Here is a 17,389-nt window from a genome sequence, read left to right on the forward strand (position 1 = left end):
ATTGTACTTATACGAGAGATTTGCGTCTGAGAAGCGTTCGATGTCCGCCTGGGCCACTTCACCGGTAATTACTGTGCCTTTGGCATTCCGAAAGAGACTGTCTGGTTTAACCAGCTTTAGCGCTTCCCAGTTAGGGGCTATTTGTGAGTAGACATTAAAGGGCAAGGCTTTTTTGTCTTTTCGTAGAAGGAGGCAGGTCAAAGAGGATTTTTGTATAGGTTGCTCGCTGTTCGTTAGTCTGCTAGATGTCATAGAACTAGATTCAGCTGAAAGGGTGGGGTTAGCATGTAGTCGAGGTTTCTTTGTTATCACAGTACGGCCAAGGACAGGGGAGGGCGAAGGAAAGTCGTCGGTTCCCGAGAGGTCTGCCATTGTTGAGCTGTGGTCTTCTAAGCTTATTATGTGGCCGGATGAAGAGGCAGACATGGCTGTCTTCTTAGCACTTGGAAACACTGAGTTTTACTATAAACTAGTCACAGGAGTTGATCAATAATCAAAATTGATGTTCAAAACGCGGGACTAAGCACTTTGGACAGATATAGGTTCCAACTTAGAGCGATAGTAAGGTAGCACCTCTCACAATGAACGTTCTAGCAAGACTCCCAGTTGCAGAATCCTATATAAGGTTGACCCACGAAAAGTGGGTCAACCTTTCAGTTCAGCTTTCTTGTTACGTCACGTAGATCGAGAAACTTAAACAAATCCGTCATTCCATGATGGATTGGTTGACTGGTTTGAACGCATTTCGGTGATTGGTTAATGCCCGTGACGTCATTGAGATCAGTGACGTCACAGGCGAAAAACAAGCTCCATCCGCGAAAATGAGCTTCTCATGGGTCAACCTTATACTAGTTCAACCATGGTCCCGCCCACGTCGTCCCGCTCATGGTTGAACTAGTATATAGTTCAACCATGGTCCCGCTATTGGCATTTGCCTTAGCATTTATTTCCAGACCAATATAATTCATTTGATTATATATTTAGAAATAAACATTTGTGCAGAGATATGTATAGTTGAGCAAGCACTGTTTAATTTTGTGCATTTTACAATTTTGGAAACCTGTTCTGTTAATAAACTGCCATCAGAAGTTCAGAACCCAATGCTGACATGGTGAAGATTCAATCTTGGGCTTTTGATTTCAACGCTTATCTCAATGGCGACACGTTTTTTGCTTCACCCATCAAGATATTCCTACCGGGATTCTAGGTAGATTTATCTTCAATTGACCATAGTCAATAAAAATTTCAACATTTTAATGTTATTACAACCTGTATGGTGGAAACGAATGAATCAAATTTCTAATACTCCATTGTATATTAACGCCCTTTTTCAGTTATTCAGTGTGTGTGATGAAGGCCTAAATATTTTTGTACGTCTACCAACTCTTGAATCTCTAGGGCAGGGTGGCCCAGTGGTTAAAGTTCAGAGTACCAAGATTGACGCACTAGAGAGGCGCGGGTTCGATCCCAGCTCTGTGCGACAGTTTCTGGTCAGAATCGGCGAGGAGGCCGGGCGGCTAAGCACAGCAGAATTGTAGCAGTGCGTTGCGAGTTCGAGACCGCAAAATACTGTGAATGTTCTGCGATGTTAAGAATCGGCGACAGGCTTTCGGCCTAATAAACGCTGAAACCGCTATTATTATTATATTATTTATGAGAATAAATTACGCATCCACCTCCTCTCGGCTCTCTTCGGCATACTAACCATTTGAAAAGACTCAAAAGAATGCCAGGCACAGCAAGATATAGTTAAAAAATACTTGAAATTGACAATATTCAATCATGCGGTCAGGTTTTTCAAACGTACGTCTGTCCGGTTAGTATTTTGTTGAAGCCGCGAGAGCAATTGTCACCAGCCACGTTCAATTTGTGGCATGGTAAAAGCGGTGTCAGAGTTGATCAGGCCATTCTAAGCATCTCATTTTTCTCAAATCGGCCACTCTTGCTTTATTTTGGGAAGGCTTTTACTGGGTTACCAGAATAATTGGGGGTACCTCAATGTCAACGAAACGAATGTTGCTCAGAGAATCAGTTTCGCGATGCGTTAGACGGTTAGGATCTAGCGGAGGAATCATATTCTGCGCAAGCTGCACAGCCAGTCACACTGCATCTGCAGCCAACTGGTATTTCGTCTTCGCCGGATTGGAGACGCACGTTCATCATTCGTAACAATTTTCTCAGAGTTCCAAGAATGTACGACAGTCCGCGTATGAAGTATGAACCACTTCGCTTCACTCGAGAAAATACTGGAATAGCAAGCGTTATTATAGTTAAGGTAGAAGCAAAGTCCACTCTATCGAAGAAGTCGAGTTGTTAGGAAAAATTAATCCTGGACAAGCGACAGCCTATATTTCAACTGTTGCAAACTTTTCACGCTTGGCAGCAAGAGAAAATTCGAGAACTTCAAAGTTTGTAACAGCATGACTTGTGGCAAGTCGTGGTGTCGAGCAAATTCTAGTTTTCAATTTTAAATTTTCACTTATCCTCCACATTACGTACCATTAATCGTTGCAGCGAGCAAATCTTAATACAGGAAACTTACGAGTTTGGAACTTTGTGTACAAGATGCGACCAACGCCCAAGCCTTCAAGTCACAAACCCGAAAAGAGGGAGCTACATAAAAAATCCCACTATATTTTACCACCAATTTGATTTAGCTCTTCAGAGTTTCATTTAATTGTCGCAAGGAAAAAAATGCATTAGAACCTATTTTATTAAATTATTTTACATTTAACCTCGAGCAGTTTCCAGACACTATTCATTTCAACACCCTTTAGATTAAAACTATACCGATGAAAATTCCTCTACTGAACCTACATTAACGTAATAATTATAGTGGCTACCAACGGAAAGGGCTTAAATAATCCTTGGCCCTGTCGGCGATCATATCCAAAATATCGTACGACCAACAGTTGACGAGTTCAGTTATCCGATCGGGGCAGAAGAACTTAGGCACGGGATCGGGCTTTTTGAAAGGAAATGATCTGCCAGAGGGAGAAAGTCCCGAACCAGAGGAGGTGTCGTTGGTGTCATCTTCCTGTTTGGAGAGAACCACTCAAGTTACAACAAAATAAAAATATTAGTACCGCAAGGGTCCTGGAAACAATGTGCAACAGTACAAGGAGTCAAGTGTAGACTTTATACGAATTAGGACAACGGCTTCAAAATCAAGGTGAACTATAGAGGAAAGCCTTTCAAGGACGACAAATAGTCGCATCATATTGAAACTGTACGTAGTTTAAATACACGACCACTAAATAATTATAGAGGAACTCTAAAATGAATCCAACAAGATCTCACCGATGTAAGCCAGAGGTATATGCCTTCTTTCAGGAAAGGATAATCCTTCAGAGATGACACGAGCGTTTTCATATTCTGCAAAGATGAAAATATTTTGTTACATGGGGCTCAGTTCGGCAAGCAGACGTGGGAGCGAGTATAAATGCCACAAGACCCGTGGGAGAACCATTTGAAATACCTATCCCTACTATTATGGAATAGAAAATGAACATTTTCATTGAAAAGAATACAAAGCGCTTTATCAACACTTTGACGAATCTTACATTGAAAGTCTAATAGCATAAGATAACATTACAGGATAATTTACTTTTCCTAATACAAGATGTTAAAATTCTTATTTAGTCCTGGAAATCTATTTATGAAGCTGATGTTCTCCTAAGAAACTACAAACTCTTGGTAGTCGATATTAAATGCAAAGCATCACAGAAAATATAGTATGACAAGAATAAACGACTTACGACTTCACGCACCTCGTTGATGAGCTGGTTTATGAAATCGGGCTCGTCTTCATTTCCAGTTTCAGCGGTTACGACCTGAACCAACGACTCCGCGACGTGTTTCGCCGTTTCTACCATCATTGAATCCAAGTTGGCATTAACAGCTTTCAAAACTCCAGACAGGAAAGCTATAGATTCGTTTTGTGGTACGCTTAACTCTGGTGCAGGCTGGTACGTGAAGATTTTACGGAAATCTTCCACTCTGAATTGATGCACAATTTCTGCAACTGTCAAGTTAGCAAGAATACCTCGAGAATTTGAACCCTCGTTTTTCATTCCTTTCATTTTAGCAGCCGAAGGAGCTTCCGTTTCGGGTTCCGTAGTCGCGTGCTCTGACTGGGGGGCTTCAGTTGAATGGGTTTCCATACCATGACTTGAGTGAGGTACAGAAGAGTTTGTCGATCTGCCAGCTTCTGTGGGCATCGCACTGCTGCTAACCGGAACGTCAGCCAACGCCAAGAGGGCGATTAACGCCAACAGGCTCACCGCCGGAAGAACTCTGGCGGCAGTATGAAAATCGAGTTATTAATTACGGGACAACTAACTGTCTATTAGAAGTTAGACTCTTGCCAGACGACTTTGCGGACTTTCCGACCCATCCGTATAATGAACCTTGTAGAGTTCATCCATGGGCTTGGTAGTCAATTTATGATCGGACGAAACGTAGGATATATACTCAAAGAAATGTCATGAGGCGGGACAGCAAACCACGAGAGCACATTAAGGGTACTAATTTCAACCGAGGATTCCGCAAGTGGCGAACAAAAGCTTCAAAATAAGTCTTGGCGGGAGAAGTCCGCGAATTTTACGAGTAGTACCGTATCACTTCAATAAGCTCAGGTTAGGTCAAGTTTACTATCTTGCAACGAGTAGATTCTTGCAAGCATTCAATGGCTCAACCGTCACCATAGAGTTTCAAACATCACGTGTAACTGGTGCCATATATGTATACTTATAGACAGCGCCTGTCACATACGGTGCAGGGGCTGGCGAACCCAAGTTCAAAATACTACGGTGGATTGCTAAGTCAATCAAGCTCCAGCCCCATATACGCTTAGGAGATAGGAGCCGAGGAACATCCACGGTAATGACACATAATCACATTTACGCTTCGCAATGCGACCCACAATGGAATTAATTCAAGCGGCGATACTCACAGTGACTTCGGCATTATTTAATGCTCTGAATGGACGACCAAGTGACTTGCGAAGATCAATTGACCACGCTGCAAAACCAATCCTGCGATAAAAATTGACCTTACTAAACAAGAGCAAAAATTCATATAGCGAATGTGAAACTACATCGATTAATGACGTAATACAGCCTAGCCTACCTCCACACTACCTTATGGAACCAATTGAGTGAATTGAGTAACAAGGTAAATTTCGGAAAGTGTTTTCAATAACGGGCGATCATAATATACATACAGGAATAATTGAACTGGAATCTTGAAAACCAATGAATCATGAATCGCCACCAATTTGATAATTTTCCCAACGCTCAATCATTATACGTATAACTGACAAAGCTAACTCCTTCATATCTCGACACGAGATTCAATTCCCATAGTTGCACACTGCTCTTAATCGTAATCAAACCACCGCAATCTTTCAGGCTGCAAATTACAAAGCTATCTGCACAGCATACCCTTCCGCATTACCTGCCAAATCACTATAGTCACTGGCTCAAGTGAATGAAATGAGAATGCACTATAGTATGCTTTGCCAGTGTGACAGGAAGACGTGAAAGTGTGGAAAAAAATATATTTTAATTGTTTATTGTACATTATTTTGATCCATTGATGCATATAGAAAGATTTAAAATTCTTTGAAATTTAAGATACAAGTTTTTTTCCAAACAATATTCAACTAAAAATTTTACAATTGGTGCGCTTCGAGCGGGGTTGAGTCCCTCCACTCCCCAGCGAATTCAATCAGTCTTTTTACAGTCTATTTTTCCGTTGAATGATCAATATTCAACATAACTCTTACTGGCGGGATGCAAATGATGTCAGAGTTTTGTAAGCAAGGATGGTCCGGGACCAGTTGCCAGCAACTTGAACCATTATTCGTACAGTTTGACGTAGGTGCAAATGACTTCCAACTAAAGTAAGCATGACTCTTGCAATTTTAGGTGGATACATATGATATATGATAAACAAAAATATGGACCTTTCTTTCTTGCCGTTTATGACATTATTTAGGTAAATAATATCTCCTTTGTTGTATACGACTTCAGTCCTCTTAAAATTTGCCTTTCTATACGAGGTCATCTAGAAAGAAAAATAAAAACTTTTATGCTTGATTACGTTTTTTTAAGAGGAAGGCTATGCGGACTTTATCTTTTTATTTCAGAAATGCTCATACTTGAAATGTAAATACTTATCCAATGCTGAATGGTGGCACTAGAAACGAGGCAAGTAAAAACTTTTCTTCTGTTCAATAGTTGTACGTTCATTGCAAATTTCGGCCTGTATGACTGTATAGGTTGGCAATGAAGGCGAAACAAAAAATATAATATTTAAGATCTAAAAACCATCATTAGGCCCTAATAAAATATTTGCAAAGTTTCATCGACCTGCGTTCATTAGTTTGTGAGATATTTTATTTTCACTGAATCAGGTAGACCAGTGGTTCCCAAACTTTTTCAGGCTGGCGCCCCCTTTGGCTACTTAGTGAGTTTCTAGCGCCCCCCACAGACACATATAAAAACATACGCCTCTTTCTTGAAATTTAGTACGCTGCAATTTCAAAATATAAAGGTTAAACTCAAATGTGTATTTCACAAATTGAACCCCATTTAGTGAACCAATATGTTTTCAAGCTGTTTTAACTGTCTCAGCACTAGAAACCTATATAGGACGTCTCGGGCAAATTTACGGCCGGACTCGTGGCCGGTCTCACGACCAATCTCCAAATTCAGTTATCAAGTAATATCTCCCAAACTAATGAACGCAGCTCAATGAAACTTGGAACATGTATTCATCAGAAACTAACGGTGATTTTTTGGCTCGAAAAAATTTTAAATTTTACCTTCATTAGTGAGATATATTGCGATAAAGGCCGAAATTCGCAGTGACCAAATAATTTGAACGAAAATTTGAAATTGAACGAAATTTTGAATATACATTCCTAACTACCAAACGGTGATTTTTTAGCTTCACAAAATTTTCGATTTTACCTTCGTTTGCGAGTTTTTTTCATTTTACCGTCATTCTTGATTTCACACTTCCTTATATTCGGCCTGTATCGTCGGATAATTTGTCGCTTAAATTCGCGGTGATCAAGAAATTTCTTCTAAACTACTCAATAGATTTCAGCCAAACTTTGAATATAAATACCTAACCTCACAACGGTGATGTTTAGCTCGTGACAATTTTTCTATTTTGCTTTCGTTCGCGAGTTATACAGATATAGGAGGAACAACCGGCTTTTCTACCGGCCGGTTTAACTAAGAGCCGTTTACGAATGGATATCCGTATACTTATAGTCGTATAACTCGCAAACGAAGACAAAACGATAAATTTATAGCGAGCTAAACATCACCGTTGCTGAGGTTAGGTATTAAAATAATAAGTTTCATTCTAATATATTCAGTAGTTTTGGAGGAAATTTCTTGATTACTGCGAATTTAAGCACGTATTGCTGTTTAAATCACGAATGAAGGTGAAATAAAAAAAACTCGCGAACAAAGGCACAATCGAATAAATTTTCACGAGCTAACATTACCGTTCGGTAGTTAGGACTGAAAATTCAAAATTTCGTTCGAATCTGTTCAATAGTTGGAAGAAATTCCTTGTTCACTGTGAATTTCGGCCAGTTTTGCCATATAACTATGGCAAAAACAAATGAAGGCAAAATTCAAAAAAATTTCACGAACTAAACATTACCGTTAGGTCCCTAATGAATATGTGTACCAAGTTTCAACGAGTTAAGTTAATTAATTTGAGAGATATTCCTTGATCATTGAATTTGAAAATTGGCCGTGAGAATGGCCGCGAGTCCGGCCGTAAATTTGTCCGGGACGTAAACCCATGAGAGGTTAAAAAAATAGATCTGGCGGGTGAAAAAACCATCCCTGGGAGTCATGATGTGCTGCACGTGTTGTGTACAAATTGTCAAACAAACGTTGGAACTTCTGACTTTGACTTCGGACTGCCGCCCCCCTTATCGCCCCCCAAACGCCCTCTTCTTCCGTACCGCCCCCCAAAATCTTTCCACCGCCCCTAGGGGGGCGATATCGCCCACTTTGGGAACCACTGAGGTAGACCGACCGCATGACTGGCCGGAGAAGTGACGAGAGGTCATTTAGCAAGCGACACAACTACAACTTCGACTAATCAAAGCTACCGTATGTAAAAACAAAATTTTTATGTAAACTTGATCAGAATCAGCTAATTTATTCATAATTTTGCGCCTGATTTCCATGGAGCTAACATATGACATAAAAATATTCAATATTTAATGGGCAGGGTGGCCTAGTGGTTAAAGTTCTGAGTATCAAGATTGGAGCAGAGAGGTGCGTGTTCGATCCCTGCTACCTGCGCCTTTCTGGTCAGAATCGGCAAAGAGGCCGGGCGGTTAAGCAAAGAAAATTTTAAGCAGTGAGTTGCGAGTTCAAGCCCGCATCCCCACAACATGCTGTGAATGTTCTGCAATGTCAAGAATCGGCGACAGGCCTATAGGCCTAATAAACGCTGGATTTGGAGCGTGGTGACTCTGAAGAGAAGAACGACATTTCATAGTCAGGGCTTTGCAACGGCCATCAGCCACGCACCACACATTCATTTGTTAGTAGGAAGGGGGAAGAAAGGGAAACTATAAACAGCAAAGAGGGTGTGAAAGTTCGCGTTAGGGGTAAGATGAGAGCTAGGTGTAAAGGAGATCAAGAGGAAATTCATATGCTTTATTATTGCTATAAGCCTATATCTCAGTTTTGCCCTATGTAATTTACATTTATGTTAGTTATGTGTCCTCTAAAGCCCTGAGTGACTATCTGTGTTATATTGAATTATCATGGTTTGTTATTCTATCTTTATTAGGTACTGCTGCTCTCTACTGTCGTCCCCCGGCCTCCACTCTTGCCAGCCTCCTCCTCACTCTCACCCCCCATGCACTCTCCAGAAATCGCTTTCCACTCTCAGTCATAGCGGCTGTCACCCCCGTTGATAAGCCCACTATCATTGCCATCCATTCGTCTCCTGTTCTCTCATATACAACTCCGTCACTCTCATCTCTCGTCACCCTCGTTACGTTACACTCCATCATCAGATGCTCCACAGTTTCCCTCTCACCTCTGTCACACATGAAACAAATATCCTCTCTTCTCTCATTCCACCTGTATGTCCGCGCATTCACACTCAAAGCATTTGAGGGTGAATGCAACCGCTTTATTATTATTACATATTATATGGAACACTTCTTTCGTTAGGTTCCCTATTTGACAATGAGCTACTAGAAAATAAGTCTGACTGTTTAAAATAACCTCATCGAACGTGCAGTTTAGATTAACGTACTAGCAGTTTATATTTGGAAGTTAACACGCAGTGTCACTGACGAGGTTGCTTACGTTTTAGCGATCGCGGAACGTCACATTTTGTCTTGGAACAGGTCAGATTCAACAATTGCAATTTGTGGAAAACGTAAACATGGCCGATGAAAGAAGACGGGAATTGAGGCGCCGAAAGATTTTAGAAAATTCAGATGCTCGTCGTGATAAAATATTTGGATTGACTAAATCAACCAAATTACCTCTAACATTAGGTAAGTATAAAATTAGCTTGTGACTGAAGTGGGATGCTATTATTCTGAGAAATTTAAAATTAGTGTGTTCGGTTAATCGGTTTTGCCGACCTCGCCAAGTCCCAAGTCCAGCAAGTTGAAAATGTCATAACATAACATACTCAGTATTCAGTAAACATAATGATGTCGACGCTGAAGAGACCTAATGTGTCCTGTTGCAGATTCATGTATTTTTCATGTCTGGTTTGCAGGAGATCTAAAAGTAAGTCCTTTGACCGGATTTTTTCAAGACTGATGATAGTTAGAAATGCTACCGTCAAACGGGGTAATAAGGGACGAGCGGGGTAATAAGGGACAGTCCTTCAACATTTTGTAGAAATGCTTCAGCAGCAAAACTAATTGAAAAATTGGAAAAATAAAAATAGTGGCATAAAGTTCAACATTTTTCCCTATGATCCTATTCCTATCTATGGAGCAAAAGGCAAAGCCGCAAATTAGGGTAAACGCAGTATATTCCAACATCGTGGGTAATTCTGTCACGTGTCACCTCTTTAGTTTTTCCTTTATATTAAGCTTTGTTTTAGTTCCATGCGTTCGTTGATGGTTGAAATGGTGACCATAGTGGCAAACCAGAGCTTTTTTAGAATCAGTTCATTTTTAATTTTCTCATTTACTCAAGATTTAAACCAATTTCTTAAGTATGATAATGCTGGTATCCAGGATACTTTACTCAGTAAAGTAAAAAACCATGGATACCAAGGATACTTTTTCGATCCAACATCGTTATTTGAGGCAAAAAATGTACTTCTTAAAGGCTTGAAACACGTACGCTAACTTGCTCAGTTTCTATAAAGTACCTAATCACTTGGAAGTTGCAAGTCTGCACCTTTCACTCAACAATTAAAATTAGACTTATAAAAAGTATTAGTTAGTTGAAAATTTGTCTCTTAAGTTGACCACATTGAACTAAACTTCATTAAGTAATCATTAGGCAGAGTTTTTCATCATGCACAGTGCACACTAAACACGAAATTCAGAGTTCAGACGAGCCAAACTTCATATCACGTGAGCTAACGTGCTACTGAATTTAATTGCTTCTTTCCCGCTAACGGTGATCTAGCGGGATGATCAATCGTATACTTAATTCGTATACGGTTGTATACAAATTACGAATTAACTAATCGTTTGTATACTTAATTAATTGAAAAGGGCAACTGAGCTGGGAGCATCGAGCATCCTCACCATGGGGGACTTCAACTTTCCGGAAATAAACTGGGTAACTGAAAGGTGCGAGGCTGGTCCCAACCATATAGCATCACAATTCTTGAAAACCGTCAAAAACTGCTTCCTAATCCAGCATCAGAGAGAGCCCACAAGATTCAGGGAGGGAGAGAAGTCCAACACAGTGGACCTGATTTTCACAAACCGAGAGGAGATGGCGATGGAATGTGGGATGATGGCAGGCCTGGGAAAAAGTGACCACTTAACACTGCTAGTGACTATATCCTTCGTTTGCGAGGACCCACCCAGACTTAACAGACGCAACTTCAGGAAAATGGACAGTGCTGTGCTGAGAGGGGCATTAGCAGGCATTAATTGGCAAGACGAACTGAGCGGCCTGGAGGTGGACGAAACATGGACCAAAATCAAAAACAAAATAACTGAGGCAATTGAAGCATCAACTCCAATGTCGCGCACATCTGGCAGAAAAGGCAAAACTTGGATGGACAAAGACACTCTCACAATAGTAAGGAAGAAGCACAAACTCTTCAGGCGATGGCAAGAAACCCGCGATGGACAAGATTACCAAGCATACAAAAAAGTAAGAAATAAAGCCAGAAAGGACTGTCGCAATGCACAGAAGCAATTAGAAAAGAAAATCGCAGCTGAATCAAAAACCAACCCAAAGGCGTTCTGGCAGTACGTCAAATCCAAAACCAAGAGTCGTAGTGGAGTAGCCGACCTAATCAAGGAAGACGGAAGAAAAACAGAAAATGACCAGGAAAAAGCCAATCTACTAAATCATTTCTTTCAGAGCATTTTTACGCAGGAAGTTGGGGACACGATCCCCGAGCCAGCTGAGGCTTTGTTTGAGAAAGAATTCTTAAACTTTGAAGTTACTTTAGATAAAGTCAGAAAACAGCTTGCTGGCCTCCATGTTGGCAAGGCATCAGGACCAGATGGAATCCCTCATATCGTACTAGCGACTGCAGCAGATGAACTTGCGGAACCAGTGTTATGCCTATTTATACTTTCACTAGAAAAAGGACAGATTCCTGCAGATTGGAAGAAGGCAGCGGTAACTCCAGTGTTCAAGAAGGGAAGCAGAGCAGCAGCAAACAACTACCGCCCTGTAAGTTTAACGTGCATCCTGTGCAAAGTAATGGAGAGGCTGGTTAGGGAGCAGGCCCTGAAACACTTGGAGCAGAATAACCTACTTAGCAAACATCAGCATGGTTTTGTACCTAGACGTTCCTGCGTGACCCAACTACTAGACGTCATGGACATTTGGTCAAGCACTGTTGACGAGGGCGGAACAGTGGATGTAATATACATGGATTATCAAAAGGCGTTCGATAGTGTCCCTCATCGGAGATTGCTTGCGAAAGTATCAGCATTGGGCATCAGAGGAAACGTACTTGCTTGGATTCACAACTTTTTGTCAGACAGAAAGTTATATAAACAGGATTAATAAAATACCTATCAAATCCATCCAATGTCATTCAATTTGTGATGTATGAACGACAGTTTTACTTTGATTCCTATGATGCTCATTTTTACCGGTTGAAGCTGTAGAATTAAATTAAATTAAAAAATTAAATAAAATAAAATTTTACTAAATCAATATTTATTATTTAATACACTAGTTGGTACATGCTGTAGAATTAAATTCTATTAGAAAAATGTTGAATTAAAAATCTGATTATATATTTTAAATTAAAAATTAATCTTTATTGAATTAAATTGTATTATTAATGCACTATACCGTACATGCTCTATGTTTTCTATAATGAAATAGTTTCCCATATTAAACAACGAAAATTTTCTAAAAGACACAAAGACGTTCGAAAACGTGGGATGGCAGACGAAATCATTCAGAATTTGAAGTGAATTTATCAAGATAAATTCAATATAATATGGCAAAAAATTCAAATCTGGTATGTATAAATAGGTTTTTATAATTAAAAAAAACTTTCAATCATTTAAATCTCAGAATGGAATGTGAATCAAGTCTATTTATTATGAAATCAAACTAGACACAACCAAAACATAAGTGTGTGACACCGTCTTGTGAGAAGTAAACAGAAAACACCATGTGAATGTACGAAGTGAAAGAGTCGAAGTTTATCTCGTAATTTTGTGTGAAATCGAAAACTTTGTGGGTGTTGTCCAATCGTGAGAATTTTTTACGAAGCTGGATGTGTTTTTTTTTATTTTAGAACGTATTCATTGCAAAAATGTGTCCGATAGCCTACAGATAAATGACTAGTTAACTTGATTAGTCGTTGGCAACACGGGATTGGATTTCAAACCACGCGCAATTTTCAAATGAGCTCAGTTCGTAAATTTTCATTGCAGTGGAAGGTGGTGTAACGCGGTGGTAGGGTTTGTATTTCGATATGTTTTCTTATATTGACATGAGAATATATTACCTATACAGAATTCCACACTGCTTTACTGGTCTACTTATAGGACTCAGAAATGAACTTGAGGGGGAGTCTAAAAAACTCTCTGCTTTGCCACTATGATGGTGACGTCATACATTTGCGTGTCAAACTAGGCCTACTGCCAATACACTAGGTCTTGGCATCTAGCAGGAAAATATTGAGATCCAAAGAGAGACGATGCACACCATAGTGACAAACCAGAGATTTTTTTAGAATCAATTCATTTTTAATTTCCTCATTTACTCAAGACTTAAACCAATTTCTTATGTAAGATAATGCTGGTATCCATGATACTTTACTGGTCTACTTATAGGACTCAAAAATGAACTTGAGGGAGAGTCTAAAAAACTCTCTGCTTTGCACGCTACCCAGTGAGATCATCGAAAAATGTGTCAAATTTGACAGTTGACCTTGCTCTACCAAATAGTGAATAACTGTTTGTATAGGAAGAATATTATGGTTTGAGACTTTCAAATATGTCTGTGAATATATTAGGAATCCTTTAAGTATACTTGTATTCACTGATTTCAAGTGGTAAATAAATTAATAGATGATTAAGTTGAGAAATGGATTTAGACACATGAAAACTAATTCCATCACAACTTGAATTGGACACACACAGATCGTTCCAAGCTGTGTACAAAAATTAAAATTTGCTTAATTAAAAGCCTAATAGTTTTTAATTAAAAGCGTAATTAAGTACCTAGTGTTCAATATTTATTAGTGTTCTAATTCAAAGCCGTGTTGTATTCCAATACAGCTCACACAGCAAACAGAATTCGAACACGTGGATGATGGCATTATGCATCAGTAGAATTTGAAGCGCGGATGGAATACGCCTCACCACGTGCCGAATATAGCCACACACAGTGACAGAATATAGGGATTTGGTAGGTTTGCATTCTAAAGGCTTTTAAATAAATATGGCAACATTTTGTGACGTTTCGTCATTGCTGACGCGTAGTGCGGTGTTTTGAGAGTCACATAAAGCAAACAGAACTTGAGTAATGCATACGGTTATTTTTTTATAGTTTTTCATTTCTTGATGCGTCCTTAATGTGATGGAATATACGGTACCGTGTTTACCTACCCTAACAACAAAATTTTTTTATTACATTTACCTTGCTCAGCAAAAAAATGTAACTTATCATTTAAGTAATGCATCAATGGTCAGCACAAAATTGTGCATAGAATGTCATAGATAGAATTGTTTACTAGGCAATATAGAATGAAAAGTAATTGACCTAAAGTCCTAAACTATGATTTTTTTCTCAAAAAAATGTGATGGTTGTCACTAAAATATTCCTTTCTGTTTCAGGTATGTTTTATATAGTTTTATTTTTTTGTTATATTCAATTCACTTGGCTCAATTAAAATGATGCAAAATTACAAGCCATCCTGTAATCCTAGCTACAGATCATCCTGTAACCTCTCGCAGTCTAGGCCATCTGTGATCTTCATCAGCACTCTTGTATCGTCCGCAAATGACGATGTAGATGCGTGGGTGAGTTCTGAGTCAATATTGGCAATGTGGATGAGGAAGAGGATACAGAGGAAATGCTACATGGCTGCTGATATGAAGCTTGCAGTGACAATGTTGTTGTCAATGTTCAATGGCATGTCCATGGTTTAGGTAATATTGCACCAATATTATAGTAATGTATGGATAAGGTAAAATAAAATCAATAAAGGAAAAAAAAAATCACAGAAAATGTCATATATTCTACATCTACATCATCTACAAATGAAGAGGAAGACTTCAGAAAACTGTTAGTAATGAATGAGTACACTCTTGAATGACCCTAATAACAAGACATTCATGTCATTAAGTTTGGAATATCTCACTCCTTACCAAAGTCTTTTGACTCAAATGCAATGTATTTTGAATAAATTTGAAATCTTTTAGACTGTTGCTTTATTTGTAAAGTTCTAATAACAATTAGGTTATAATTGATCAAACATCAATGCCAGCTACCTCCTCACAGCAGTTATATATATTGTCAGCAATATGAAATTATTGTAGTAATTACATATATTGTGTATGAAATGAGTTTTAGTTGCCATTAATGCATAGCTTGAAAAATTATATAATGCCAGAGAATTTCAGGTTTATTCATGGTTATAAATCAGCATCCAGCCATTTTAATTGTAGGTATATAAAGTTCTCAATTTTGTTTGTCATCAAGAGAGTTAGAATTGGAATGATCGTCAAGGGAGGCCCAGTATTACTCAGAATGGTTATCAGTCCTCAAGTGGCAGGCTAAGGTACAAACAATGCACATCTCCATTGATCTAAAATTAAATTTCTCTTGTTCAAATTGATCATTAATCAACTTCTGTATTTTGTAGCAATCTTGTTGATTGTATAAAAGTGTGTTAAGCAACCTCCAAGGAGGACTTGTTAAATAAACTTTTCCATTTTGTCCATTTAGAATCTAGTTGTTTACAATATGTTTTATATGAAATTAAGCACTACATTTTGCTTGATTTTTAATTTTTGTCATCAGATCAAACCAACTCTGAAGAAGTCCAATCCACACCATTGTTTTCAACATCAACTCCACTGACTGGTGCTGACCTAAGTTCTCGTCCTCACATTCCATTTCTGCTCAAGCCGCCAAGAACTGTACAAGACTGCAGCAATGTTGGCACCACTCCCCTCTCATCCAGAGACTCCACTCCACTTGTGACCCGACATGCAGGGTCTGATTGGCAAAATGCCAATGACATCAATGTGATAGCATCCGAAACTAGGAAGGTGAACTTTTTACTATCTAATAATGGTTTGTCTAATCAAAAAGCATCTCACTCTGCCTTTCTTGATGATCCTAGATTATCAAATGAAAGTGATCTTACTTTAGGGACCAGTTTTAATGGCTCTCGTGCTGCTACCAATGTATATACTAGATACATATATGCTTTTGCTCCTTGTTTTCTTGCATTAATTGTATGTTTCTTCTTACAACTTGAGCTAGGACATGTTGTATTCAACAGTGTAGCTTTGCCTATAATATTATACGAGTGTCATAGCTTGGCAACAAAGCTTTACCTACAAAATTTGGATCAAGAACTGAACAATCCAGGTTTATGGACCGCAGTGCTGGCTTGGTGTGGTGTTTCTCATGTTGTTATTTCTCACTGTCTGAAAATTATATTTGTTCTGAGAGACTTGGGGCCAAGTTTTGCTATGTACTTGGTAACCGTTGTTCTGTGGCACACATTCTTGGGACTGCCAGCTGATGAAAATATTGTTACTAGTTGAATGAACTAATTTGCTGTTTTGAACATCACCGCAATATACAAGACCTTATGGCCTTCCTGGATATAATAAGAACTTACCAGAGGTAGCTGTATTTCATTTTGTAATAATTTCTTAGCTGGTTTTGAAATAAGGTTAAGGTTTCTCACTTTATTGAATAATATTTTTTAATGATAGTGTCAGCGTACAACATGAGTTACTGTAGTTCTGTGATAAGAGTCAAATGCCATAAATCGGAAACTTGAACCAGCATGAAATCTCATGCTTCTGTTTTTTCATGCTTTCAGATATTTGAACGTTTTAAAAGTGGGAATTTAGCAAACCTTACATTTTTTACTTTATTCAACAGTGCAGTTTAATTTTGATCAGATCATCAGGTATCTGTCAATAAAAAGCCTAAGTTCCTAATTAAAAAAAAGGAAATTATTAACTCTTATGACAAATCTGAACAATCCTAAATATTTGCTAAATGTTAGAATCTGCGTGAAATTAAACAGAGAAGTTAATTAGACCTCAGCTGCATTTCCCTGTTCCTAACGTACTGTCATCAGGCAAGTCTTGAAAGTCCTACTCTGAGGCGTCTATTCTCAGTAATTTGTGGCTCTCACCGCTTTTACAGTAATGCTACCGTACCCTATATGTGCGCCAATATTCTAGGTTCTAATTTTATTTAAGATGTTTATCTGTCTGCCCATTTATTAACGAATAAAGTTTTTCTGTCCAGAATTATACATTGTTACCCCTTTGTTAATATCAAATTAAGTTCACTATCTACAATAGTGCTTTGAAAAGTTCAAGTTCGTGGTGTTCGAAACTCGAACGAAGCCTGTATGGACATCAAAGTCTTGTGTGGTTTATTGTGCTTAATTGAATTACTCAAGCGTATTTTGTCAAAGACGAAATAAAATACTAATTAGCACCGCC

At 38.7% G+C, this 17,389-nt stretch overlaps 2 protein-coding genes across 2 annotated transcripts; one reads left to right on the top strand and one right to left on the bottom strand.

Moving 5' to 3' along the window:
• Window positions 1–2,699: 2,699 nt before the first annotated feature.
• LOC108674802 lies at window positions 2,700–5,068 on the bottom strand. The gene is made up of 4 exons (XM_018162772.2): window positions 4,955–5,068; window positions 3,771–4,296; window positions 3,301–3,375; window positions 2,700–3,037 (listed from the first exon to the last, which is right to left on the bottom strand). Exons 1-4 carry the CDS (start codon window positions 4,966–4,968, stop codon window positions 2,840–2,842), a joined length of 813 nt encoding a protein of 270 aa, XP_018018261.1. The 5' UTR covers window positions 4,969–5,068; the 3' UTR covers window positions 2,700–2,839.
• Window positions 5,069–9,390: 4,322 nt separating this feature from the next.
• Window positions 9,391–17,191, top strand: LOC125179191. The gene is made up of 2 exons (XM_047884580.1): window positions 9,391–9,559; window positions 15,714–17,191. Exons 1-2 carry the CDS (start codon window positions 9,445–9,447, stop codon window positions 16,466–16,468), a joined length of 870 nt encoding a protein of 289 aa, XP_047740536.1. The 5' UTR covers window positions 9,391–9,444; the 3' UTR covers window positions 16,469–17,191.
• The last annotated feature ends 198 nt before the right edge of the window (window positions 17,192–17,389 follow it).

Source organism: Hyalella azteca, unplaced genomic scaffold (assembly GCF_000764305.2).
Source record: "Hyalella azteca isolate HAZT.00-mixed unplaced genomic scaffold, Hazt_2.0.2 contig15661, whole genome shotgun sequence".
NCBI classification, from domain to species: domain Eukaryota; kingdom Metazoa; phylum Arthropoda; class Malacostraca; order Amphipoda; family Hyalellidae; genus Hyalella; species Hyalella azteca.

What these genes read in the sequence shown, in the direction of transcription:
- LOC108674802 (XM_018162772.2), bottom strand. An exon ending in TAAACCAGCTCATCAACGAG is followed by an intron (nt 3,376 to 3,770) that starts GTGCGTGAAGTC and finishes TCATCTTTGCAG; the next exon opens with AATATGAAAACGCTCGTGTC. An exon ending in TATACCTCTGGCTTACATCG is followed by an intron (nt 3,038 to 3,300) that starts GTGAGATCTTGT and finishes CTCTCCAAACAG; the next exon opens with GAAGATGACACCAACGACAC.
- LOC125179191 (XM_047884580.1), top strand. Translation starts at nt 9,445, where the DNA reads ATGGCCGATGAAAGAAGACGGGAATTGAGGCGCCGAAAGATTTTAGAA. An exon ending in CAAATTACCTCTAACATTAG is followed by an intron (nt 9,560 to 15,713) that starts GTAAGTATAAAA and finishes TTTTGTCATCAG; the next exon opens with ATCAAACCAACTCTGAAGAA.